The sequence below is a fragment of the Eschrichtius robustus genome, chromosome 3 (genome assembly GCF_028021215.1).
Source record: "Eschrichtius robustus isolate mEscRob2 chromosome 3, mEscRob2.pri, whole genome shotgun sequence".
Taxonomy (NCBI): domain Eukaryota; kingdom Metazoa; phylum Chordata; class Mammalia; order Artiodactyla; family Eschrichtiidae; genus Eschrichtius; species Eschrichtius robustus.
In genome coordinates this window covers 185,852,551-185,880,157 of record NC_090826.1, presented here as the reverse complement: position 1 = coordinate 185,880,157, position 27,607 = coordinate 185,852,551, and the positions used below count along the sequence as shown (strand labels likewise).

The window sequence follows — 27,607 nt, the reverse complement described above, 5'->3', positions numbered from 1 at the left end:
GGGGATGCTACGACCATGATGTAAGAGGTTATCACAGTAACACCGGCCCTGGTCTCATCGGCTGTTGCACTGCGAAAACTGATCAGTGTTTTGGACTAACTGCCCTTCCACAGCCCTCAGGATTAGAACACTCAATTGAACTTCTCGAAGAAAGAGCCCAGGGCGGAGCCAACGGAAGACCCTTCAATGAGCATGTCCAAAGCACGTGGTGGTGGCGTGACTGCATGACTGAGGGTCAGGTTGTCACCTATTGTTGTGAGATTAGTTGTAGAGATAATGTTTTCTGCAGTGGTCAGAGAGGATGGTGTAGTGGACGCGTTGAGCACATCTGCAAGGAAATGAACAGAGGGTCACAGTTAATGAGTTTGTCATATCGAGGGTCGAGGGGAAAACTCTTTAGCAAAGATGATTTCTTAACTGAATCTTTGCCAGAGGCTTCCTCCTCGTTTGAATTGACACTTGCTTGTTTTTAAAATAAGAAAGTGAGTCAAAGATTTATCTACACGTGGCCCTTTAAGGTGACTAAGAGTGCAAACAACTGGAACTAGACATTGTATACGTTGAGAAGAAACTATTCATTCCTTAGAATAATTCTGACATGTGCAGTCTCCCCCAAACTACCTCTCATCCCGTTACAACTATCCTTATTTTAATTACTAACAAGGATACCCGTTACCCTTTTGTACTATTCAGTTCATACCAGGCTTTTTACATAGTCCATCTTCCTATCAATCCTATGAAATGAGTATTATTATACCCATTTTTACAGAAAGAAAAACTGACACACAGAAAGTCTAAGTAACTTGTCCTAAAGTCAACTTAGAAAGTTGAAGAGGCTGGATTTGATCTCAGGGCTACAGGACACTAAAGTTTGTTATCTTTCTTCTTCGCCATGAACTTTTATAATACAAATAATAAAATAAAATATGCCCATAGAAAGCTTACTGGTAAGGTTTTTGTTTTTTGTTTTTTTTCCTAATTTAGTAACACTGTGTGAAAATTTGTAAAACAGGAAACCCACAGTCATATTTGGTGTGAAATAAAAGAGCTGCATGACAGTTTTCAAGTTTCCATTTCATTATCCAGAACCTAAAACACCTAGAGCATCATGGTCAAACCTGAGGCATTGTCTTGGGTGGTCGAGTTGGAGATGCGTGCAGGTGAGGCAGCGCGACTGCTGTGTGCGGGGCTGAGCGTGGTTACTGGGGGGAACGCTGTGTCAGCGGGCAAGGTGCTGGGTGCAGTCCTCTCTCTTGGAGCCCCTGCAATTACAAAGGCCGTCAGCATTCCTGCCCCACAAGGGCAGGGGCCACACAGCCCACAGAGGCATGTTTATTAATAGAAACTAAGGCCAGGGCTTCCCTAGTGGCGCAGTGGTTAAGAACCTGCCTGCCAAGACAGCGGGCACGGGTTTGAACGCTGGTCCAGGAAGATCCCACATGCCACGGAGCAACGAAGCCCATGCGCCACAACTACTGAACCTGTGCGCCACAACTACTGAGCCTGCACTCTAGAGCCCACGAGCCACAACTACTGAAGCCCACGCACCACAACTACTGTGCCCGTGCTCCACAACTTCTGAGCCTGTGCTCTAGAGCCCGCGAGCCACAACTACTGAGCCCACGTGCCACGACTACTGAAGCCCACGCGCCTAGAGCCCGAGCTCCGTAACAAGAGAAGCCACGGCAATGAGAAGCCCGCGCACCGCAACAAAGTGTAGCCCCCCGCTCGCTGGCAACTAGAGATAGCCCACGCGCAGCAACGAAGACCCAAGGCAGCCAAAAATAAATTAAAAAAAAAATCACTTTAGAAGCTAAGGCCGGGCAGTAAACACTGAAGCACTCCTGCTACGTCACAACCTGTGCGTCTACAAAATGGGATGAAAAATAACACGGCTTATGGGAGAGATGAGTTTAAAGGCGGACACCTCAGAACCTATGCAGCCTTGGCATCAGAGCACACATGTTAAAAGTATCTGGGACCTCGGGAGAAAGCCTGCACTGCCCAGGGAGGCCAAGCCTCCTGGCGGGGGGCTGCCTTAGGCAATACTGAAAATGCACAGAGTGGCTGCCGCTGGCTGGCGCAGGGACCACAGAGATGGACGTGAGCTCTGAGGGCAAAAGGCTGCTGCGGTGAGGTTACCACTAGAGGAACTGCCGCCCGCCCCTGCCAAGCGCCGTGGGTGAGGTGCACCTCTCTGGGGAGGGACCCCTGGGTGCAGGTGCTTCCTTCCGATTTTCTGAAAAGAGAGCTGAAGGGGATCCCGCCTGTGCAGTTGCTGAACTGGGGGATTTTCTTCCTTCCAGCTGAAGGTCACAATGCTACCTTCACTATGGAGGGTCCCCTTGCCAGGAAAAAGCAAACTGGTTTAGAGCCCAGGCACTTCCCATTATGTTGACAGCATCCCCTTTGTTTCCAGTTACAGATGAGCTAGTGGGTATAGAATCAAGGGTTGTCGCCGATAAAAGCCCACACTGTATTTGGTTGGGACTTTTTTATTGTCAAGGTTCAAAGCACCCACCGCGTGTCACATCTTTCCCCCCACGCACACACACCACACCCAGAATCACAGCACAAGGGAGCAACGTGTATTCACTGGGTGCCAACTAGACGCCTAGCACTATGCTGGTGGTCCTGGCAGAAGCAAAAGAAATAGGGCTAGCTCCTAGTTGAGCTTTGTGCGGTTATTTCACTGTCACGATCCCTGGGGTCACCGGTTCAACGGTGTGAGGTGGGTCCTGCATCTGCAGTCAGATGCTCAGTGTTTCAGCTGAGTGACACACGCATGCGCGTCCCCCAAATGGCTCTGACGCGAGCCCTCAGGCGCCCTCCAATCACACACATCCATGCCACTAGGACTGAGCATGCATCCACTAAATTTTGAGTTTGGGTTCTCAGCTCAGTCTTCAAAAACCACTGAACCCCAAATTTAACTAAACCACAGAACAGGATGAATAACTTAAACGTCAGTTCTTCAGGTTGGGATCCTCAGCGGAAGCCTCCCACAGAACCAGGAGAAGAGAAGATGCATTTTTTTAATCCTTTAAAAAAAAAAAAATGGTAGGCACACAACCGGCCCTCTGCAAATTTTGAAATCAGCCAGGCTCGACTTTAGCCTTCCTCCACACTTTTTTTTTTTTCTTTTTTACTAAGACCTTGAGCTCTTAGCGGTCTTCTCTCTCCTAGAGGTATTTGCTTTTTTTTTTTTTTTTCCCACACTTTTTTCTACTCCTCACTTCACTAGCTCATTCCCTCTGCCCCTCCCCAAGGTCCCTGGTCCTCATGCCATTCTGAGGTCTCCCACCCTCACCCTCTGCACATCCCCGACCTTCCCTCTTCATAGGAAAACTACTTTCCCTGGTTTAGTCATCTCAGCGATGGCTTAGGAGTGGCAATTACAGTTTGAACGAGGTTAATTAATCCTAATAGATTTTTAATTAGTGGAATTAGCCACTGGGAGAGGAAGAAGTCCTTGATGGGGCAAAGCAGACTAAATTGTGTGACGGCCAGCCTCCCAGGTCAACCCTTCTTAGCTTTTTCCCAGATGCTTCCCATCCACAACTTCTGTGGATTTGCTAAAAGCTCCAGATCTTTTTACTGCTGTTCCCATGGCAGCCAAAGCGAGTGAAATGGGGCAGGGAGAAGAGGGCAGCTCTTTTCCAGGCTGTTTAAGGTTCCTGGATTGCCTGTCAAGATTTTTATGCCGAAGGAGCAGTTTTAATACTTCAAAATAATAATTATTCTATCTGATACACTTGGCTTCCTCGTTGGAGCCATACTTAAAGCAAGGTCACTTCACTGCCAGGCTCCCCATTCATATCTTTAATTTTCAGACACTCAGGTCACTAAGTGTATACCTGTGGCTGTGTGCATTTGTAACCTGAGAAACATGCTTGTTTTTTAGGATAAAAAGCGGCACCGTGAACTGATTAGACACGGATTTTGGAAAGACCAGGGAGGGGTTATTTTGCAGTTTTTATAAATAGAGATGCTGAACTGAAAGAATCTTGATGCTTGAATGGAGGATATGAGCATCTATTTTTTTTTCATTCTTTTAAAACCGATGTATTTGTGGTTATAACTTCTCAGTGCCCTTTATTGATAATGTACACCATCTACTCTTCACTGTTTTGTTTAGGTAGGAGGTCTTTAAGGAAAGAATCTGTGCATATACTCTTTATTACTAGCAAGAAGTTTTCACTGCAGAATTATACTTGCCTAAAATATAAGCAAACATATAAAGCCCTCACTAACCCCCTGAACAGGTCTTTCCTGTATTCTCATAATTCTCATTCTTTATCAATTCATCACTATTACAAGGACCTTTGTTAGGTGCACTCTTGGAATAGGGGTAACTATGAAAGCTTGAAATTCCAAATCCATCCACCAGCAAAGGCTACACGTGGAACAGTGGTTGGATTCCCTCACTCCGTACTTAGACGGTGTTCATGCGCTCTTTGTATTTGCACAAGTCTGAAGGAGCCACAAACTGGACTTGACATTCCTGCCCAGAGCAGGGGTGAGTGCAGAGAGGCACCTGCAGGTCTGCGGGAGCCGGCAGGTGAGGTTTCTGTGCTGATTAACCTCTAAGGTAGGAAAGCGAGATCATTCCATCAATATCTCCCCATTGCAAGCGAAAATTTTAAATACCAGGAAGTTATAAGGAGCAAACTGTTATTATAGTTTACCAAACTGTGAAACAGCCCAGTCTGTTCAAGTGCAAGTCTGCTGTCTTTAAGTTCACCTGCCAGAAGGGGAGCACCTGCGTGCTCGTTTACACATCTCGGAGCCCGTCTGGGTTGATGCAGCCATAGGTGGCTCATGTTTCCAGATGGCTTTTGTGACTTCCGGGTCACTATGAGCTTTTGGAATTCTCCATCAACTCCACAACTGAAAGTGAGGACATTTCTTTGTAGGCAGAATAAGCAAAGAATCCCCCAATATACAAGAATCTCTTACACATCACAAGGAAAAGACCAGAAAAATGTGCGAGAGATGTAAGAGACAATGGCCAAATAGTATGTGCAAGGATGCTCATTATTATGAAAAAGAGTTTAATGTAAATCAAAGCATAAATCAAAATGAAAAATGTTTATCATACTGGCAGAGTTTTAAAAGATTGATAATAGCTAGTGTCAGAAGTGATATGAGGAAACACACACACAGAATTATATACTGAGAGTCTGGAAGACAGACAACTTTTTAAGGAGCAGTGTTTGGGGAGAGTGTATTTTCGTTGTGTGTGTGTGTGTGTGTGTGTGTGTTTGTGTGTGTGTAATGCTTCTATAATGCTGTTTTGCAACATGCATACATTAATTTTATAAAGATAATATTACAAAATCAAATTTAGTGTTATGCATGTGAATGCTTACTGTAATAATTTTTTTAATTTTTGAAATGGTGTATATTATACTGTTACAAAAATGGATTGAGGCATATTTTTCCCCTTCATATATTAGTAAGCAAGAAAAATTTGATTACATTCCATTCCACAATACAAATCAATCATAAACATAAAATAAATAACACATATAGGTTTTATCCCAGTAGAGAATTGAAATATCACCAAGATTATTTTCCAGAAAAGAAAATGTGTTGTATTGTTTGAAAGCATAAGAAATTTTCCAAGCTAATTTTATCACTAGTATTATTGAGACAGAGCAAGTTAGTATTTTTAAATAATTCATCCATATGTCCAATCTATTTCATTTTAAACCTTTTCTTCTCGCACTTTGCTTCATATGTAAATGTCTGGCTTTAACGTTTTCAGGGGAAAAAAATTGGGGAAATAAAAAGGTAGGAATGTTGTATGGGTGTATTTGTGCATGTGAGGTGAAATGTGGAAGCTTTGAAATAGAAAACTCTGTGTGATGTTATTCAGTCAATAAAAAAGTTTAGCATGAAAAGTTCTACCTAGCCATCAGTTCCCTCATACACACATTCCTTTTGTTAAAAGGAATTCAAACACTTGCAATGTTTAGATAGGTCCCAGCCACCTCCGCTGCCCTATGGTAGCAGGGAAAATGGGATAAAGATTAAATATACATTACTGTCATTGATATAAAAGGCACTGAACATTTATTCAACCACTTACCACAGCCAATAAAGTTCATCCAGATGGTACTCAAAACACTGCGTGTACCCATCACACAGGAATGTGATGGTGTTACCCGTGCTTGCATTTCAAGCTAAGATTGATGACCTTATTGAACAAATATCCTAGTCTTTTTAAACAGAACATGTCTATTAACTAGTTTGCCTCAGAAAGTGGCACACAGCACGTTATTTAGGAAAAGGCAGGAACAAATCTCAGGATGGTCAGTTTGTGTACCAGATACGCTTGTGGACCTAACATTAAACAGAAAACTAGTGGATCAATGGTGTCCCTGGATTCTAGGATCATCAGAGGTTTTCCCCAGGAGAAATACCTCCCATGTCACTCTGCTATTTTGCTACGAACAGGACCACATCATCTTAAATTCTACCGTTGGGACTCACAACCCTAATTAAATATTTTTTTTAAAAAAACAGTGCAAATATCCCTGGAAGAAATCCAAATAGCAAAGCTGAATTATTAATCCTCAGTGTGGTTTTTTTAAAAAATAATAAATTGTCTGTCTCCAATAATTTTCTGATATTGAGGATCTGGGATTGAACCAAGAAAAATTCTACTTTGGGGTAAAAGCCGGGGAGTGTGAGACCAACAAAGACCTGAAAGAGGACATTCTGACCTCCCCGGGGCTACAGAAAACTTAGGTGAGCAGGAACCAGGAAAATGATGCAGCACGTGGGGATCAGAGGACCCCGAGAACCGCCACTGTCCCCCGTCAACACACCCTGATTTTACTTAGGGGGACTTCCCTCCCTCCCCCTCTCCCTAACAACAGGCTTCATTACTTTAGCCGGCCAATATTTCATTAACACCTAGATGCTCTACGTTTTACACACTTTAGTAAAATCTCACACGTAGAAACTGAACATAATTTAAACTGTTCTGATAACTTTAAAATTTAAAAAGAAAAAACAGAGAGACAAGTTTTTCCCTAATCCCATCTCAGTTAAGATCACTGCCAACCTGTCACAGCAGGAATACTATCATTATCCCAAGAGTTCAGGGATACTTCGGTGGTGCTACTTTCTGGACCAGGAGGAGGCGTGGTCTCTGAGGAGTCATTTCCTCGTTCAGAGATGCTTGCGAGTGAGAATGCAGTGGTGTGAGCAGGTAAGGGATCACCTGGAGGCAGAGTAGAGGGCTCTTCTGTTGTGTTCAGTCCTGTCACATTCATGGGAGATGGAGGGGGGAGAAAATAAACATGTGAGTCATACCCTGAATCGTATCATCTGAGCCGGCTAGCTCCCCGGCCCATGACTGCACGTACATAAATATACCTACCTATACGTGTGCATATACACACACACCATACAGATATGAGTTATGGTGTGTGTGTGTATATGGGGTGTGTGTGTATTTGACAATGTGTACACATGTATGCACATGCATATATACACAAATATAGATGCATCCAGAGGGATAGATGGACTATATAGACTTAGTCAGAAAGCAAGCTGCAGAACAGGGGCTAAAGGTGAAAATGAGGAAATGAGGTGAAAGCAGCTATTCCCTACCCTCTTCTCACTTCACTGGTGGATTCTCAACTGTCCAAAGCAATTGGGTTCAGAAGGATGAAACACCAGGCGTAAAGATGATTAAAAGAAATTGTGAAAGATTGATCAACGAAGAAAAGAATAAAGAAAGAGAAAGTTGGAAGGGGATTATTAGGAGGGCTAGCATTCCAGGAGAAGAAAATGAAAGACAAGAGTTGTAGATGCACACACTGATTTTTTTTCTTTATCAATCAAATACAAACAAAGCAAAGACCAAGCAAAAGACTGGAAAACAAAATTCACAAACAAGTATACAGATGACCCAAGTCTACAAAAATGTTTTTTTCTTGATAACCAAAGAAACACAATTTGAGATACTGATATAACTTTTTCCCCAGTTTCAGTTCACTTCAGGAAAAAGAAAACTGTGGCAAGGGAAAAGAAAACTGTAGCAAGGGGGTGGTGAAGTAGGTCTGTGCACAGCTGAGGTGAGCACACAGATGGAAAGACCTGCCTGCACAGCAAATGAGCACCGTGTACTAAAGACCTTTACATTTGTGTGCTCTCTTATTCAGAAAGTGGATTTCTTTATCTCGAAGAATGGGGAAGCACACCAGTTTAAAAAAAAAATATGTTGTGCTCTCTGAATATTAGGATTATAGAGGTTCATTTTTTCCCGAATTTTCTGTTTAACATGTGTTTACTTCTATGAATAGCAAATTTTGTTCGGCAATATCTAATTAATAAAAAATTGAGTTATATCACAAGCATTTTAATTAGCTCAGTTCAATAAGTTATATCACAAGCATTTTAATTAACTCAGTTCAATATATGGGAAAAGGGAGAGAATGGGGGGCGAACCAGAAAAGGAGCAGAAGTGTTAAGAAGGGCAGAACTAAGAACGGAAATGGAAGATCACTGAGTAGAGAATTAAGAAATGGAAACAGAAACGACACAAGGAAGTCCCAGCTTTATTCATTAATGTTGAAGGTGATGTGAAATCCATTTTTACTAAGTACCTGTAAAACCCGTCTCAGCTGCATGGAATTGCCTCGACGTCAGTGTACACGAAAGATCACAGAACTATTCTGTGATTACAGTAATCCAAAGAGATAGGACAGCTGTTACATGTGTTCTTTTCCAAAGAAAAATTCCAATCCCTGAAATTTCATAGCCTAATAACTCACAAACAAATGTTTTTATTAACAAACTTTCACCCATAATTACATGTCAACATGTTCAACTAAGTAACAAGCAAGTGGTGTCTTCCTGTCTTCAGTGTCAAATCCTAAATCTAACTGTAGTGTTCTCTCATCGTTACGGTATATACTGAGTAAAAGGAGGGTAGGTGGGTTGGTGGGGGAGAGACTGGAGGGAGATCAGGGATGGGGAGAGAGAGAAGATGGAAGGGTGGGAGGAGCTTAAAATTCTGTCCAATAACATTCATTCACATTCAACATTATAGACGAGCAATTATTCCTTTACTGTTTTCAGGTTAAACTAATTTTGGTGTCGGCAAAGTTCCAATGATCTCATTTGCTTTGAGGAAACTGTTGCAACTTTCTCCCTTTATCACCCCCTCCATGCTTTTGCTAGACTTGAATTCCAAAGAGGGAAAATCACTGCAAATATCTCATATAACAGTGCTTTACTGTTTTGAAGAGTAGCATTGCTAAGGATTACTTCTAGTCAAGAGCAAATTCAATTCATGGTGTATGAAGAAAGGGTGTTTGGAGAACCACCCTCCACCTAGAAGCCTTAACATCCTTGCAGACATTCTAAAGCTCCATGCACGTTCCCTCACTTCATGAATAAGAACTGAATTTAGGATGAGAAAACATGCTTCAGTTGCCAATTCCACATTGCCCCTGTGCTCCCGCTTTGGAGAGATACTGGTTTCCACTGATCACATTCTCCTTGGCAGTATTTGGGAGAGAACGTTCTGATTTGCATTGGGGGCCACTATTTTAACTTACCTGGTTTCACCATTTGGGGGCTTATTGTGATCGAGTCTGGGCAGAGATCAGGACACTCTCTCTATAAGGTGAGGGTCACCTACTGTTTTAAACCTTCAGTCCCCTTTCTACTCCCTCCCATTCCCCTTCTGCAAAAGTAACCTGTTTCTATGGTTGAGATGAATTTACTCTTCTGTAAAAGGTGGAGATGCTGAGTTGCATGTCATTAGGTGGCATAAACCAATCACAATCTGCTATGCATCAATGACTTCAATATATTTATAAAACCTCTCTGCCATGGTAGAGTTTCTCTAATAATCCACTTCTCAGAATATTTTGAATGTGCCTCATTAGAACTGTGCATTATAATTGTTAAATCAGGGTTATCTTAAGGGCTTTACTTATCTTCTTAATGCATAATGTCAACCATATGATTAATCAGGACATCAATAATATACTTTCAATAACAATATCATTTAAGTGGTGTAATTTATTTTTAACCAGATCTAATTTTTCTCTCTTCTTTGACACTTGATATATATGAATTTATTGTCAGCATCTTCATTGCTTAAATTTATCTCAGGATTAGGACACTTGTTAAGACAATTCAGTTGTACAATCGAATTTGGAAATGATTATTACAAAATATCTCAATATTGTCAAAACTTTTCTCTTGCAGGAATTTATAGATATATAAAGTTACATTTAGAATTCTAATTTCTCATATAGTTCCGTAACTATGAAGTTTTGCAATCTAACTAAAATAAATTGATTTATTTATAGTGGTAAAATTTAAAAAGAGATTGGAAACCTGCTATGTGATTAACTGTCAGGTGTAAGAAAAGCTGTAATTTATACACGATAATACATCTACAAATAAAAATATGTTCAGGTAGTTATCAAACTTTATATCTTACAAGCAGGAATGTTAAGAACAAGAGAATGTCAAGGACTACTCATGATTATAAAGTTGTCCTTAGAAAACGATTTCACTAGAAAATAATAGAAAATTCTATCAATGTTAAATATATAAACTTGGCAAGAATAAGTAAAATGTAAATACCTTGAGTGGAAGAAATGGTGTCTTGTCCTGCAAAAAGGAAAACAAACATCTCTTAGAAAGTTTCAAACTTCATACATACATATGTAAATATAAGTTAGATTTCTGTGTATATACATATGTATATACAAACAGCATCCCTATGTTAATTCACATTCACAAAGTGACAATTTTCAGTACATTTTACCCCGGTGAAACCATAGTCCTTCTCTTAATATCATGCTTACAAAGCCCAAGTATGTCAAAACTATGCTATTAGTTTTTGAATTCTCAGGTAAAATAAAAATAATAGAAAAAAAAAGGAGAGCTTTGGAATTAATTTCAAGTCTGCAAAAGACTTTGAAAAGACTTCTGCAAAAATTTTCCCAAATGCATTCCTTTATTGAGATGATGATTATTGATTGAGTACTTACTATATTCTAGACATTATGCCACATTCTAGGATAAAATATGATCGAGTTATAGAAATTCTCTGCCCCCAGTGAGCTTAGTTCAATGTGAGATATAGAACAAAAAAAAAGAAAAGAGAGAAAGAAAGAAGAAAGGAAGGAAGGAAGGAAGGAAGGAAGGAAGGAAGGAAGAAAGAAAGAAAGAAAGAAAGAAAGAAAGAAAGAAAGAAAGAAAGAAAGAAAGAAAGAAAGAAAGAAAGAAAGAAAGAAAGAAAGAAAGAAAGAAAGAAAGAAAGAAAAAGAAAGAAAGAAAGAAAGAGAAAGAAAGAGAAAGAAGGAAAGAAAGAAAGAAAGGAAAAGAAAGAAAGCCATACAGTGTGATGACAGATGAGCGGAAATGTGATACAGAAACAAATATGAGGATCACCTAATTCAGACTCCCCGGGTTGGTGACTGGAGGAGGTCACCCCCGGGTTGGCTGGTGGAGGAGGTGTTAGAGAGGTTTTCGTGGGTACATTTAGTCTGTGACCTAAAGGATTATGGACAGCTACCTTAGTCCTAGAATAAGAAGAAGTTGGGATTTATCTTGCAGGCTTTAGCCATCGGCAAGAGGTGTTAAGGGGAGGTCTAATGGAGAAACATCTCAATTTTCGACCAGTCTTGTTATGAAATGGAAGACAGATTATCAGAAGGCAAAGCTGGGAACAGGAAAATGAGGAGACTTAAAGAAAAGCATATGGGAAGGATGATGTCCTACGTGAGGAAAATTGTACCCACAACTCAAAAAAAAATGGGATTCATGAAACGCTTAGGAAGTAGTCATCAAGGTTTTGTAAATCTTTGAATGCGAGGAAGGAGGAGGAGGAGGAGTAATTGGAAAGACGTTCAAGTTGGTAACTGAACATCCTAGTGAACTGCAGTAGGTAGACTGTGGACGCTTTCACTGAGTGAAAGAAGAAAGAAAAGCAGGTGGGAGAGGAGCATCTGATACGCCTGAGACTTCATGACCTGCGTTTTGTCCCTCCTCTTTAGTCAGCTTTTATCTTTCTATCCCATATAAAATGACTCTTTTAAAGTTTTTATCTTCCTGTTAATAGTCTTCCCTTTTGTCTCATTTATTCTTATTTCCTTCTAAATAAAGTTCTTAGAATTGTGTTGATTTGTAAAAAAAGTAATAAGAGAAATAAAATATCAGCATATCAGTAACTAACATCTTGTGTTTTAAGATGAAGAAAAAATAGACCTCGCGGTAATTGTTCATAAAGAATTTAGCATATTGCCACATTCAAAATATTCAAGTTAGTTTAAGTGTATGAACACATTTCATAGAATACACCGCTCTTCTTTATCTGAGAAATATATAAGGTTTTAAGTTATCTAAAACTATTTTGATGTGCCCCTTCTCGGTATAAACACTTAAATCCTTGGAACTTCAGACAATTTCATTTGATTCAGTCAGGTCCAAGAAAGATGTATTGTTTTGCTGGCATGCTATTAGTGGCTACTTCTGAACATGATGAAGGCATGGTCCTTTTCCCTGGAAAAGCTCATAACCCATAAGACATATAGATAGAGATTTAATCTTCAGGGGTCTGCAAAGACATTTAAGTCATAGATGTACTTTATTATGACTAATAAATAAAATCTCGTCCACCTGAGGTCAGCAAGAATCACACAAGATGAGGATGGGAAGGAAGAGAAGAAGCTTTGGCTACATAGCAAAGAGTCTTGCATATAATATGTGGTCCACAAGTCATTACTGAATGATTCTGAGCATGAGTAAATGCAAGGGAGAAATCAGACCTGAAAACAACAGCTTTGGGACAAAAGCCAAGAGTGAACATTAGAGACTAGGTAAGGAGACTGAATTTTTTCCTGAGTGACGGAATCAATTAATATAGAGGAAAAATCAAATAGTAGATGTGATGACAGAGAAAAGAGAAATCTTAATGGTACCCATACTAGCTCCATCACTAATTCCACAGACCACTATAATCTATTGTTCTGATCTATTAATTTTTTGCCACTAAAATATGTAACACAAATGACATGGAGCATTTTATAATAAGGAATTATAATTTATCACATATTTATTGTGGATATGAGAAAAGAAATGATGGGACAATGGGGAAGCTATTTCTTTTTCATCTAAGAACTATGAATACTAGAATAAATATGCTAGAAATGTTTCCAACCAGTAGACTACTTATCAGGCCACATTTGTGTCAAAGGTCCCAGCGATACTCATTTAATTCCAGCTCGTTCGAAAGCAATGCATTTCTTTAAAGGAAATAGACGATGTCCAGTATTTTAGTCTAAGTTTGGAAAAGGAGAGCAAGGTAAGTTACCAAAATGAAGAAGACAGTTACTAGAGATTTGTCTTTTTTAAAGAACATTTCAGAAATAATATTTTATTACTAATTGCTAATGTGTATTGAGTGTTTACTGGGTACGAGGCAGTACGCTAAGCCTTTTGCTTGTATTTTCTTTCTGAAGCATCACAGCAACCCACAGGAGCTCAGAGAAGACGAATGCCTTGACCGAGCTCTCAGGGCTGGTCCAGGCTAGCCAGGGCTTGACCCTGAGCCCGTCTGACTCCACAGGCCATCTCTCCACCCTCCGGCATCCTGCTTTCCCCATCAACTTGGCCCTCTAGCCTTTCTCTCCATTTGACCTTTCAGCCAGGAAATTCTTTTAGCCAGTGTTTTAGGTTTCATAGAGATCAGTGTTTATGAAAAGCTCAGAAGCTGAGTAAAAAAGCATCTTAATCAGGATCGGACCTCAGAGTAAATGACTCATAGTGTTACAAAGGCTAAAATAAACTTGACCCTAAATATAGACATTCAGACTAAATTATAGTTTGCTGAGTGAATGCTCTCTGTATGGTACAGACCAATATCAGAAAATTCAGTGGTGTGTCAATTTAGCTTACTACAGGATATTATTTTGACAGGAAAGGCAACCAAACAACAGTAACACCAACAAAAGAATTACAACTCACACATCTCTTGTTTAGCTGTGAAGAGGCTTCTGGAGCTTGGGAATAGAATAATAACATATCTGTATATCTATAAGTTATCTGTACCTATATCTACATATTTCTGGTCTAATCATGGTCTCATATCCAACATTTCCCCAAATCCTTTAACCTTCAATGCAACAAAATTCAGCATCCATGGAAAACAACATAATATCTAAACATTGGTCACACTTCCTTTCTTCTCTGTTCCTGTTTACTTCCCATAAAAGCTTCTCAGATTGAATATGCATTTTCTTTTCTATCCATTTATCTCAGAATCTGATTCTAAATTCGTCCACTGAGTGATTTTTAGTGTATTAAAACACAGATGCTTATGTTTTATTTCATTTTCTTTATAGAGTATTACACACACACACACACACACACAGAGCCTTCTATCTTTTTGAAAGAAAATTCCAAGCCCTCGGCAACTCAGTTTATACTCAGTGTAAGACTAAAACCGCTTGTTCTCATGGTCACAAAATCCCTGTAAGCAGATTTGCAGCCTCTGTAACACTTTTAGTCAACATGATAAATCATGTGAAAATTATTTAGGCACTCAAAAAATAGGATAGAAGCACTTGAAAATAAAATTTTACAAATGTGAGCCATTCCCAAATTTAAGCCAACATTTTAAAGAAAATATTCAGGCACTATAGCAATGTAACTGGAAATGACACTTCCATTTCAATAAGCTATATCCACTAGACTACATACATTTTTAAAAAATATTTCAATTAGTTTTTAAAACATCAGAAAATTAACTACAATTCGGAAAGTAGGAACACATATAAAGACAATCTACATGAAATAGACTAGTTATAAATCTAAGTAATATCTAAAGGACATATCCACCTCCCAAATAATCTGCTGACTTTTATATTAATGTACACTGACAAATACTTCTGCAGAGACTGTCTCTCCACACAAGATAAAGTAGCGGATGGGGATTCCCTGGTGGTCCAGTGGTTAGGACTCCCCGCTCTCACTGCCGAGGACCCAGGTTCAATCCCTGATCGGGGAACTAAGATCCCACAAGCCCCAAGGTCCGGTGAAAAATAAACAAAAACAAAAAACAAACAAACAAAAACATGAAAAAGTAGAGGATGGGTGAAGTTACTTAAATATTTAGAGGAGACAATATTACCATACGTCTGCATAATTTGTCGATGTCTCATCACATTTTGTAGTTCTTCAAGTGATTTCAAGTGTCCGTTGCATTTCAGACATTATCAGAACGTTAGCAAAATCATAGACAGAAGGGACTGTGCTGAATTCTCATCACCAAACAGGAAGACCTGATGAGACGGGTTGTATGAGGTATTTAACTATGTCACGATCTACCCATTTGGCTGCTGGGTTTGGTCACAGAGGGATCTGCTCGGCCAGCGGAGTTAATGTGGTTACCTCTGTTGTCTGATGTAGGTGGGCAGCCCTGCTGTCTTTATACCCAAGTTTATGTATGACTAGAAAGCAATCATCTACCGATAGTGGAGTCAAATAGACCTGGAAAAGCAAACAAAACATCTGCCTAAAGCACTTAATAGCTAATGTACAATAAATACCTATTTAAAATTAGGAGATTGTATTAATATAAAGAGCATTACAATATCTGTAGACATTATATGCGAACAATACTGGGAGGGTGTGGAAAACAGGTAATGAAAAATACGTGAAATAGCGGCAGGAATTAGGAGGTCACAGGCTTAGGGCGTGACAGTAAATAGAAGGTGTCAGGATTTCTCAAAGTGTGAACTGCATTGAATGGTCTCTTAGATTCTACACACACGTCACGTCCAATAAATATAATAAAAAGAGCACTGTTATATATCTTGTGTTTCTATATATTATCCCTTGACTTTTACTCCTCTGGGGATAATATTTTCTACACCATTTTTAAACATACGTAAGTGCCTGTTTTCATTATTTAGACAAAGGACTATTTAGAAACCTTCCAGGAGGTGGCACCATAGCACCAAAAATCTGCAAATCATTTCCCAGCGTTATAATCCTGCTGTTGTGAATCACCCGTGGAATTGACTAGGTACATTAAACAAATGAAAATGTAGTTAACAGACCACTTGATCTTCAGAGCTGTGTTATTCTAACATGTGTCTTGTTATTGAATTTACCTTTCCCAATATGTTTCTTTTACAACTCAAAATGTTCAAGTGATTGCAAATCAAAGCTACCTTGAAGTTGCACCCCTAAGTCCCCCATCAGAGATTTCAGCAAAAACTAGGAATCAATTGAGTGAAAATGACATTTCAAAAGACATGCTTAGGCTTTGAATACCAACTGTTCCCATCACCACCACCACCCTGACCCTCCACTTCCTCAAAAGGAATGGAACACCATTTCCAAAGGGAATTAAATCTGTCTAGTTCAGCAAATCTAAGAAAAGTACAAGGACAGAAGGGTGAAACAGAAGAGATGAAATAAATGCTGATTTTCAGCATCCAGCCTAAAATGAATGGTCTCATGTTTTGAAGGTTGAGAATGCACACCTGACCTCCATAAACATAAAGGCAATACAAAAATGGAAAAAGCAAATCAAGACAAAAAACACAGGTCAACTAAAACAGATATGTATGGTTTTCCTTGCTTACTAAGGCAGGATAATAATAAAGCAGATAAATAAAAATAAAAGGATTCTACCTTTACTTATTCTGTAAATGTGATATATGGTCCACAAACAGCAAATCTAATAAATGCATCAAACTACCAAGTATCTGTGGAGTAAGCCCTTTGTGCAAATGACAAACAAAGCATTAGCTGGATTTCAGAGAATCATAGGAAGTAGTCTTTCCTTCCCTCCACCAGTAAATATAATAATTATAGCAAGAGTTTTCTGAAATGTTATGTATCAGACACTATGCAAACCTCTTTACATGTTTTTGCCCGTAATCATCCCAGCAAGTCAATGAGTTAGAAATTATTTTTCCTATATTATAGGGAACAAAACTGATACTTCAAGGAGCTTGATCAGTCACACACCTAGGAAGTGGTAGGTGTGAAGGAGTCTATCCAATACTAGTTTTCTTATGCTTCATGCAGGATTTGTGTTAAAACATTGCTTATATTGTTATAAGTGCCTGGAGTCCTGTAGATAAAATAGTTGCTGCTGACCACCAGAAAATAATTTTAGACATTTCAACTGGTATAGAAACATAGGATTTTAATATCTATTGACATGTAGCTCCTTTGATGGATAAGGAAACTAAGGCTCATTGAGTTTAAATGCCTTTCTGATTTCACGCAATTTAGTTAAGACCCATGACTTATAAGCTCCATCAATTATGACAGAATTTCAACATACCTATTGGGGAACCTCACTCTTAAATACAATGGGCTTCCAAGAAACTTAGACTGAAGGCTCTAAGAAGAAGGACAGAGACCAAGATAAACAGAAGACAGACCTGGGAGAAACAAGACAGTTCAAGGAGAACACAAACCACTAAAACCAACTATAATTCATCTTCTCAGAAATGAGACAACATTGCATCCATGAACAAAACAAGGGGTATTAAAAAGCAACATTCCAAGAAGAAGAAAGGAAGTCAATGGATACCGGCTAAAATCTTTGGGAAAAAGAAAAAGAAACTGCAGAACAACAGACAATACCATTTAGAAATGGTGAAATATCTTTGTGTTTGTGTTTGCTTCTGGAAAGATGGGGGATGAGGAGTAGGATGGGGGTAAAGGATTGTCTTACTATAGAACTTACAGTCCTGTGTAAACTTTCCACACACACACACACACACACACACACTTGAATAAAAACACAAATAAGAAAGAAAGGTATCAATTTGTAAAATTCAGTTAAGGATAAATAGGGCAAATGCACATGGCCTTGGAGTGGAATAAAATTTTAAAATTCTTAATTTTTTAAATACAGCAATCATATCTAGCTATCTAGAGGTTGTCATACTGAGTGAAGTAAGTCAGACAGAGAAAGACAAATATCATATGATATCGCTTATATGTGGAATCCTAAAAAGTGGTACAAATGAACTTATTTACAAAACAGAAATAGAGTCACAGATGTAGAAAACAAACTTATGGTTACCAAGGGGGAAAGGGGGTGTGGGAGGGATAAATTGGGAGATTGGGATTGACACATACACGTTACTATATATAAAATAGATAATTAATAAGGACCTACTGTATAGCACAGGGAACTCTGCTCAATATTCTGTAATGACCTATATGGGAAAAGAATCTTAAAAAGAGTGGATATATGTATATGTATAACTGATCCACTTTGCTGTACAGCAGAAACTAACACAACATTGTACATCAACTCTACTCCAATAAAAATTCATTAAAAATAAATAAATAAATAAACCAATCATATCTAGCTGTCTCCCAAATAACTGTCATATGCCACATCACAAATATTCTTGTTCACACGTGAGCACATGTGAATATACACACATCCACCTCTAAAACTAGGCGTGCATTTATATGTCTTTCATATTTGGCTTAAAACATGCTATCAATTTTAGCCATTGTAATTAACAAATAACAAAAAATAATAATAAATGCAAGATGACCATCTACAAAATGACCAGACCCAAAATGAGTTATTTCGCCTTACTTTCTATCTTAAAATATGTGTCTGTAAGTCATGGGGGGAAAGAAAACGAGATTATCACTTCTTGGGTATTGATGGCCAACCTGGAGTCTTTGATTCAGACTTGAATGTCTTAAAATGGCCCATAGTCAATTTTTTTTCAGAAGTATTTCATGCTACATGTCCCCTGGAGAGATATATAAAGTGTGTAAATATAGTAAAGGCAAAGAGAAGATTTATGCAGCTTTGTTTAACCCAGAATCTCTCAAAAGCATTTGACACAAACGCATTTTTTTCCACGGACATTCTGTAGACAATGTGATGGATATGAGGGCCAGGAACCCCAGTGATGCTGGGTTGTACCAGTGACGTGCAACTGTACACATATACCCAAAATACAGATTAAATCAGATTAAAAGTCCTGGGCTCCATCTCTGCAAATTCTGATTTAGTACATTTGAGGTGTGCAGGGATCTGTGGGCTGGTATTTTCTTAAAGCTCTGATGGTGGTGATGGTGGGGAACCAGGGTTAAGAATGATTGGTGAAAATACTTCCTCACGCATTGACTCCGTAAAAACATTTCTCAGAGTAGGTTTATTTATGTATTAAATGTCTTTTTATTTCTTATGAAAAAGTCTATTTTCCTTTATTGAAATCCAGGGATAAATACCACATTTATAAAATATACTCCAGATAGCAAAAACTTTTTAATTGTATGAATCTCTTAGTAAGCATGCTTTTGTAGCTCTTTGCTTTCTCTAGGATAGGGTAAGATCGTAGTCAAAGAAATTCAAAGAGTCATCGAAGGATGTTTGCACAAGTCATGAAATTGTTTTACGAGTGTCTTTAGTACGATTAATAGTTTCTACTATTTAATAACCGAATCCTGTGTGAATGGCACTATGATAAATAAATGTACGAATCCTGTGTGAATGGCACTATGATAAATAAATGTACGTATTACTTCATTTAATCAGAAACCCCACAAAGTAGATGGCATTGTCCTCTTTTTACAGAGGAAGGCTCAATAAATAAATCTATGCAAGGCTAAAGAGCTCATTGCAAGAGGAGTTTGGTTTTAAATGCAGATCTGACTTTAAAAAGCGCCACACTTGTTCAACTGCACACCGCCATAAGGGAAACATATGTAACGCTAAATCCAGCAGTTACTCTAAACAGACCCAAAATGAGTAAAAGATCACCTGTGGACCATCAAAATGGGATTCAGAGTAAGTCCCACATTGAGATGTGTTTTTAAAAAGTGCAAATTAAAAGAGGTAGATTCTTATTTAGAGAAAAGTCGGAGGCCAGAGGAGCTGGGAAGGCGGGCAGGGGATGTGAACAGACCTCAGACAAACTAAAACCGAGCTGGGACCTTATCCTTCAGTATTTTTACCCAAATCCTCAAGGAAGGAAAAATAGAACACGCCTGAAAATGGTTTACTGTTATTTCGGGCATGCTTTAAAACTAAACAAACAAACAAACAGAAAAGACTGTGCTGATCAAACCTACATTTCCTAAAGCAAGTGGGATGAGGGAGAGAGACGGTGGGCAGGTTCCCTGCTGGCGGGTAATTGAAAGCTGGGGGCGGGGCTGCGCGTTGACTCAGTTCTGCGTCAAGGTCAGCGCCCGGCGGCACCATCCACAGATTTTTTTTAGACGAATCAGGAGTGAAATCTAAATCATCCTCCTTTTTTGGTGAACTAAATACAAGATAACAAGAGATAAACAGAAGATCCACGCTAGACCGTAGGGAATCCGCCTAACCAACTGGTCTTCCGTCTCGCCCGCGGCAGCCCAAGGTCGGCCGAGGCTGCCCAGAAGGGAAGGGAAATAAAAGCAGAGTCCGATACACGCGCTACTAACTTCTTCTCATTTCCCCTTGCTGAAAACTCCGAACAGAAACACTCGACTGACTTTCAAAATCATTAAAGGAACCGGGCCTAATGGGAAAAGCTCCCCTTTCAAATAGAATAGGTTTTCAACACGCTCTCCTCGCCAGACGGCTGTTTGCACAGCTCCAAGCAGCCTTGGTGGCTTTTCTGCTCTTGTGGTTTCTCCTCCTCGGGGTACTTCTGTTTTTCTTTTTCTGAGTCTTTATAGGAAAGGAAGAGGTGTAGCTGGTGCGGTTAAGCGCACAAGCCTTTGCAAATGGTGCAGCGGGTTGCCATGGCAGCGGCCCCAGCAGACCCATCTCGGAGTTAAACCACAACTTCTCTAGTTTATGGTGAAGCCGGCTGATAAGACAATGAGCTCCTGCAGCAAAACTGAAGTTCAGGGTGATTTGTTTTTGTTTCAATGAAAAGGTGTCTCAGAGAGAAGGTTGAAGATGAGGAGGATGATTTGTTTCACTTGGAAGCACTGCGTTTTGAAAGGCATTTGCAAATCATATTTTAATGAGAAAAAAAAGTTAAATCCAATCGTCTCTTCAGTAACGTTAAAAAGTCACCCTCTCTTGGGCTCGCAATGAAATTGGATTCATTCATTACATAATGCAACTTGGAGAAAACAGGTTCCAAAGAGAAAAGTAAGACAAACGTGCTTATTTGTAAATAGAATCCACGCTCCTTTAACCTCAAGATTATGAAATGACCAAACAGAGCGGAGGTGAGGATATTTCACAAAGTACACAGCTCTTTATCATCACGTACGAATGTTACTCTCCCACTATGACATACCACATACCACCCTTTGCAAGCAAATGTTCTGAGCTAAATAAGTTAAGTGACTTCCTCAATATCACACTTGAAGTCTCCTGAAAGTTCACGCCTGAGAACACAGGAACGTACAGGTGAGTTTTGCGACCTTTGCCATGTTAACCGACACGCTTCAGCCCTGGTTGGTAACCATTTTCCATGCTGAGTATTTCTACCAACGGTCTTAGGTCTTAGCTAAAGATAATTAGCTCACGATATAGAAAATATTAAAATAATATATGAACATCCATAAATTATCTACCCTGGAAAACATCCATAAATTATCTACCCTGGAGAAGGTCATGAGATCATTTTTATTGAACATTTTCAGAAAGATTCATATTGGGTCGGTTTCTCGTGGCTTTTTATGTCAGGAAACTTCTCTCTCTCGAGTAAAAAAAGGAATGTTTTTGGAATACCTACTCTCCTCGGAATATCTCTGTGTGGTAAGTGTTATTACGCTTGTTTTAGAAATGAGGAAATGAGGAGGCTGACAGTTTGAATAAATTGAATTCAATGAATACATAAAGTGATAAGTAACAGTGCAGAAACTCAAGCCCAGGCCTACCAGGCACCAAAGCTCTTGCATTTTTTTACTAACCACATAAGGCCACCTCCTGGGAGTGCAGGATACAGAGTATCTATTTCACTTAATTCTCAACTTTGGTACATAGTCTGTGAATATCTAGTATCTGGGGTCTGGGCTTCTTTCCTTTTCCCTAGTCTGACTACTCATCCTATCCTATTTCACCAACCTTTATACTCAGTTCTAAACTGTGACTCCCCCTTTCCCCATGCATTTTATTTTTTTGGCCACGCCATGTGGCATGTGGGATCTTAGTTCCCGGACCAAGGATCGAAACTGTGCCCCCTGCACTGGGAGCATAGAGTCTTAACCTCTGGACCACCAGGGAAGTTCCCCCCACCCATGCATTTTAGATACTGCCACGAGTCCACTTTTACAATGTACTGATATGCTTTGTTCTTGCTAAAATATTTTAGTAGAAGATTCCAGAATCTTTACTATTATTATTGAAAGTCCTTCCCAATCCATCTCCAAGTTGCCTTTTCAATAACATTACCAATATTCTTAAATGAAATCACTTATTTCATTTCAAATTCACTTCAAATACAATTTATTGTCACCCAATAGGGTTTCAGCACACGCCGCCTCTCTCCCTTTCAGTTTAATTTTACCCTAGCCTGGGATATCTTTCCTTCTTTTAATGACCCTGATTCATAGCCATCCCCAAGACTTGATTCAAAATCCAACTTCGTGACAATTTTCCTGGTCCCCTCAGGCCACCAAAGTCTTCTAACATTTAGAAGAATAATAATGTGTAGCACTCTTGGGGATGCGTATCATAAATCGACTTATCTAGTTCGTTATCTCTTTACATGGAATGTTCCAGTTAAGACCATAGATGTTTGGAACCAGCACAGGAGGGCTTGAATCTCTCCATTGCCACTCTCTAGCTGTGTGACCTTGGAAAAGTGACATACCCTCTCTGAACCTCAGTTCTTCTCCCGTTAATCTATAATATCTGCTCATAGGGCTGCATGGCTATTAGGTAAGACAATGTCTGTGAAGCCCTTAAGTGCACTGAACCCTTAGGTAATCATTGAGCCCTTCCTCACTTAGGAACTCAAAAAATGATACTAATCACTGTTTTTATCATCATCACCATGATTATCACCTTTGGGCATTTGACTTGTTAACTCTGTTTGTGTTTCTTAAAGGTGCTGGTGAACCGTCATCCCTTGCATTTTACACAGTGGCTAGTTTATGGAAGGTAAATAATAAATATCTTGGGTTGTAGTCTTAGTATATTTTGTACTTGGTAAGACAACTTTGAGCAATATAATTTTGAAACTCATTGTAAGGTATGGTATGTGTAATTTCTCATTTCATAAGATGAAATGGTATTATGGTTCCTCTTGTCATTTTCATGTGCTTTCGAATTTTCACATAACATCTCTATTTATGTCATGCAATGAAGAACAGAATGTAAAACTATACCCATAACGAACTGGGCTTTGCATTGTATTCACACTGACCTGGTTTTGAATCCTAGCTCAGCCAGTTAGGACCTTGTACAGGCTAAATAATATTTGTGAGCTTTGTTCTCCTTGTATGTGGAGACAGAATCACCACACCTAGTGTATGTACAGGTACATAGGAGGGTTAGATGGAGTAATACTTGCAAAGGGCTTCACAAAATAGACAGCAAGCACACAGGTGATGTTGAGTAAATGTTCACTACAGTAACACCCATCTATCCCTCTGCCTTTTTCACTTAGTGGCCATCAGTGGTCATAATTTTCAGATGAGAGTCAGGAATCCAGTGGTAGTTAAAACTACCATTTTAAGAGGCTCTCAGGGCTGAACCTTCTGTTTATTTAATTGGCACACAAAATCTCATTTTATTTTTCATTATGGGTTGAGTAAGAATCTATATGTGCCTACTGTCTTGAATTATGAATGTTTGCAGACTTTTTCTATGGTTAATGCAACTTGCGCTGGGCAAGAAAGGAAAGAATCTGAGTTACACACCCAGGATATAGCATTCCGTGTTCCCTTAGCTTGGATGTGCTTTTCATATCCATTGCTGTGTTTTCTATATGCCTTTTGCATGCCCCCCATCCCTTGGAGGGCTTTGAAAAAATTTTATCAAAGCAAGGCTTATGAGTGACCATGAAGATACCAGACCTCAAAAACACGTGGTTTCCCAATGACCTATCACCTGCGATTTCTATCTCGGGGCAAGCAGTGGAAACGGCTGGGTCCCATGGGTTCTGAATCCCAGGTGCCCCTTCCCAAAGGTGCTCAGACACCAGTGCCATGCTGTCTGGGACCCAGCTTCCTGGCCATCACCCAGAACACGACTCCAGAACCCCTCACGCACTGACACAGATCTTAAGTTTGACAATTGTACAAAAGAATGGACAGGTACGGCCTTTTTCCAGACTCACATTCAGCTCACTGTTTCTCCTTACCGACGGGCTGAGGCATTCCCCAAAGTCAAAAGAACACCGTAGGCTTAGGTTCAAGCTATGATAAAATTGTCACCCTTTTAAAACCTCAGGACATGGCTTCCTTAGGCCTGAGTCTTTGACATGTGCGGTGCCAGCCTGGGTGCCCAGACAGCACGTCAACTCTCCATGTATTGAACTGAAACTGGTTGGACTGAATCAAGTTGTTAAAAAACACAACCACAACGATTACAACATTGGAGGGTGGATGTGCAGTGGCCTAAATAAAATGACTTGTTACTGGTCTATTTCTCGTTGTAACCATGTCTTTTACTTACTTTTCACACTGAGGTGCAATTTTAATCTCACAGAGCATCCATAACCTCGAGTTTGAGGTGTAGTCCTCAATTTTGAAGCAGGAATGATATTCTCGTCAGTGGCACAGTTCTGGAATCATGCTTCTCATAAGCTTTAGTGACCCTTTTAAGTGAAATCAGCAGTGACAACAGAAATTAACCCACCCATTTTAGAACCAGGAATGTAGCCACTGGGGGAGCATTAAGGGTAGGGATGCTTGGGGAATTCCCTGGTGGTCCAGTGGTTAACACTCCACACTTCCACTGCAGGGGGCACGGGTTCGATCCCTGGTCAGGGAAGTAAGATCCCGCAAGCTGCACGGCCAAAAAACATACATGTATAAATACATATATGTATATTTATATATATAAAATAAAATGAAACAGGATAGGGATGCCTGCCTTCCTTTTGTAGTGATAAAACCGTCCAGGGAAAACAGACCACGTGAGTTTTGAATTATCAATTCATTAACATATTTTCATGGCTTATACCTAATTTACAGAGATAGAAAAATAATTTTTATGCCTGATCTATGACAAAGGAAATCCAGATCTTGGCCCAGTATGTCATTTAATATCGTGGAACAAAAAGCATACTTGGGCTGAGACCATTCTTATGGGAAATCTCATGAGAAGCTCATAGATTTATTGTCATTTTTTTTTACATCATTTTGTCTCTTTATGAGGATCTATTCCAGTTGATCCTAGTGAGGGGGAAGATGAAGTCAAAATTAGGTAGATTCTTATGGTTAATGAGATATTATCAATGTCATATACCTTTTTAAAGAATGAAAGTTAAATGTGAATGAGGTAAAGGTAAATTTGAGGCACATTTAGTGAGAAAGTGCTGGGCTTTTTTTTCCCCTATAATAAATACTTCTTTCACAGCCTCTCGCCTACCTCAACAAAACTACATTTTCTTTAAAATCTAGACTTCTGTTTCTCACAAAAATTAATTCCATGTCAAAAAACTACTGTTCTTAAAGTGAGTAGAATTGAGAAATATTTAAAGTTTTCCAAGGATGACTGGAAAAAAATTGTTATAACTGAAATCATGCGTTCAGATTAGAGAAACAGTTAGGTGAAATTCACATGCTATATGACTGTTAATACATTATTTTATAGAATTATGCAAACTAATGGGGCACTGCAGAGTCTCCAGTAATGGAGTGGGAATTCTGATAGTGTGGTTTTGCAGCATATGGTACAATTAAAATTTGGGGTAAATTAAATACAGTCACTTTGGTGTATGCATGGGGAAAGGAGTCTAGAAGCGTATGCCTCATTATGTCAACTATTAAGTATTATCAACTATTTACACTATTATCCATCTAACTCACACATTTCTGTGTCTATATCGTTATCATGAATCTATTATATTTGTAATTAGAAAATTAATATTAATCGTGTGTGTCTGAGAGAAATTTATTTAAAACTACATTTAATCTCTATCTTTTCTGCTAATTGGTTTTGAGACAAAGATTGAAAAAATATAAACAGGAACACAGCAGCTATGGTTTTAGAAGGTAAGGATCACATTGTACAATACCCTAAACTTGTGGATGCTTAAATAATGTGCTGATATATTTATAATAAATCAGAACAGTGGACCCATTGAGTATCTTAGAACACATAGCCACGTCTTTTAAAAATGAAGAATATGGGGCTTCCCTGGTGGCGCAGTGGTTGAGAGTCTGCCTGCCAATGCAGGGGACACGGGTTCGAGCCCTGGTCTGGGAGGATCCCACATGCCGCGGAACGACTGGGCCCGTGAGCCACAACTACTGAGCCTGCGCGTCTGGAGCCTGTGCTCCGCAACAAGAGAGGCCGCGATGGTGAGAGGCCCGCGCACCGCGATGAAGAGTGGCCCCCGCTTGCCGCAACTAGAGAAAGCCCTTGCACAGAAACGAAGACCCAACACAGCCAAAAATAAATAAATAAATAAATAAATAAATAAATAAATAAATAAATAAATAAATAAATAAAAGAACGTGCATCTCTTAAAAAAAATGAAGAATATGAATTGAAGAATTAGGAAAATGAGAAAATACTTGAAATCACTTGGAGCTTCCCTCCAATGGTAGAAATGGCAGCAGTAATAATAATGATGATGACGATGACATTAGTTAATGTCAGTTAAGCCCTCCCCCTGCTAGTCTGACCCTGAGGTGCTTAGTTACCTATCCCTCCCTTTATGTAACATCCTGACACTCTCTACTCAGTCTCTGACTGACATGAATCATTTGCCTCTCTCGCTGCTCCTCTAGATCTCTCCCAAGCAGTATCTCTGCAAGATCACTATTTCTTTAATATATGTCCTGTGGGGGGGGCTAGGCAGGAGGCATAATAGAATTATCGTAGACCGGATGGCCACACAGACAAAATGCATGCTCCTGCGGTCCAGGGTAACAGGGCAGGGGACTCAGAGGCTCTGCCTCGCACCCCTTGATTTAGGTCCTGGGAGTGAGCTTTGCCCTCTTATCTAAAATCTGGGTGGGTAAGACTTATCTGGCAGTGGTGTGGTGAAGATTAGGGATATGTAAAGCCTCAGATTCATAGTAAACATTCCAAATAATACGTAGCTGCTTTCATTGCCAGGGATGCAAATTTGAGGTAGGAAACAACCAGCTACAGAAAGGCTGCAGCAAATACCGGTTGGAAGTTTCTATAAGGAAATCTGTATTCATAAATATTTGTGCAAGGGGATCTGTGATGTAGGTACTGCATGAATTTTGCAGAGGGGAGGTCAATGCCATGTAGATGAGGACAGATCCCTGTGTCAACAGTCTAGCTGCACAGGGGAAAATATGTCATTGGGAGTCACAGAACCCCAGGCTTCAGCGTCACTGTGAGAATGAAATCGCATACTCTGAGTGACACTATTGTAAATTAGTCCTAAATGAAGTTAGTCTTAATAATAAAATTCTCTTGAAAATTACTTATGATTAGCATCTATGGTCAAGAAAGAGCATCACA

At 39.5% G+C, this 27,607-nt stretch overlaps 1 protein-coding gene across 1 annotated transcript in view; it reads right to left on the bottom strand.

The window, feature by feature from the left end:
* PTPRC (protein tyrosine phosphatase receptor type C) overlaps positions 1-27,607 on the bottom strand; it is a 120,374-nt gene that overhangs the window by 57,164 nt on the left and 35,603 nt on the right. Inside the window, exons 3-6 of the mRNA XM_068538573.1 lie at positions 10,624-10,650; positions 7,076-7,273; positions 1,119-1,262; positions 248-328 (exon numbers count right to left, since the gene is read on the bottom strand). Of these exons, the coding sequence (XP_068394674.1) occupies positions 248-328; positions 1,119-1,262; positions 7,076-7,273; positions 10,624-10,650 (450 nt within the window). The remainder of the gene's footprint in view (positions 1-247; positions 329-1,118; positions 1,263-7,075; positions 7,274-10,623; positions 10,651-27,607) is intronic.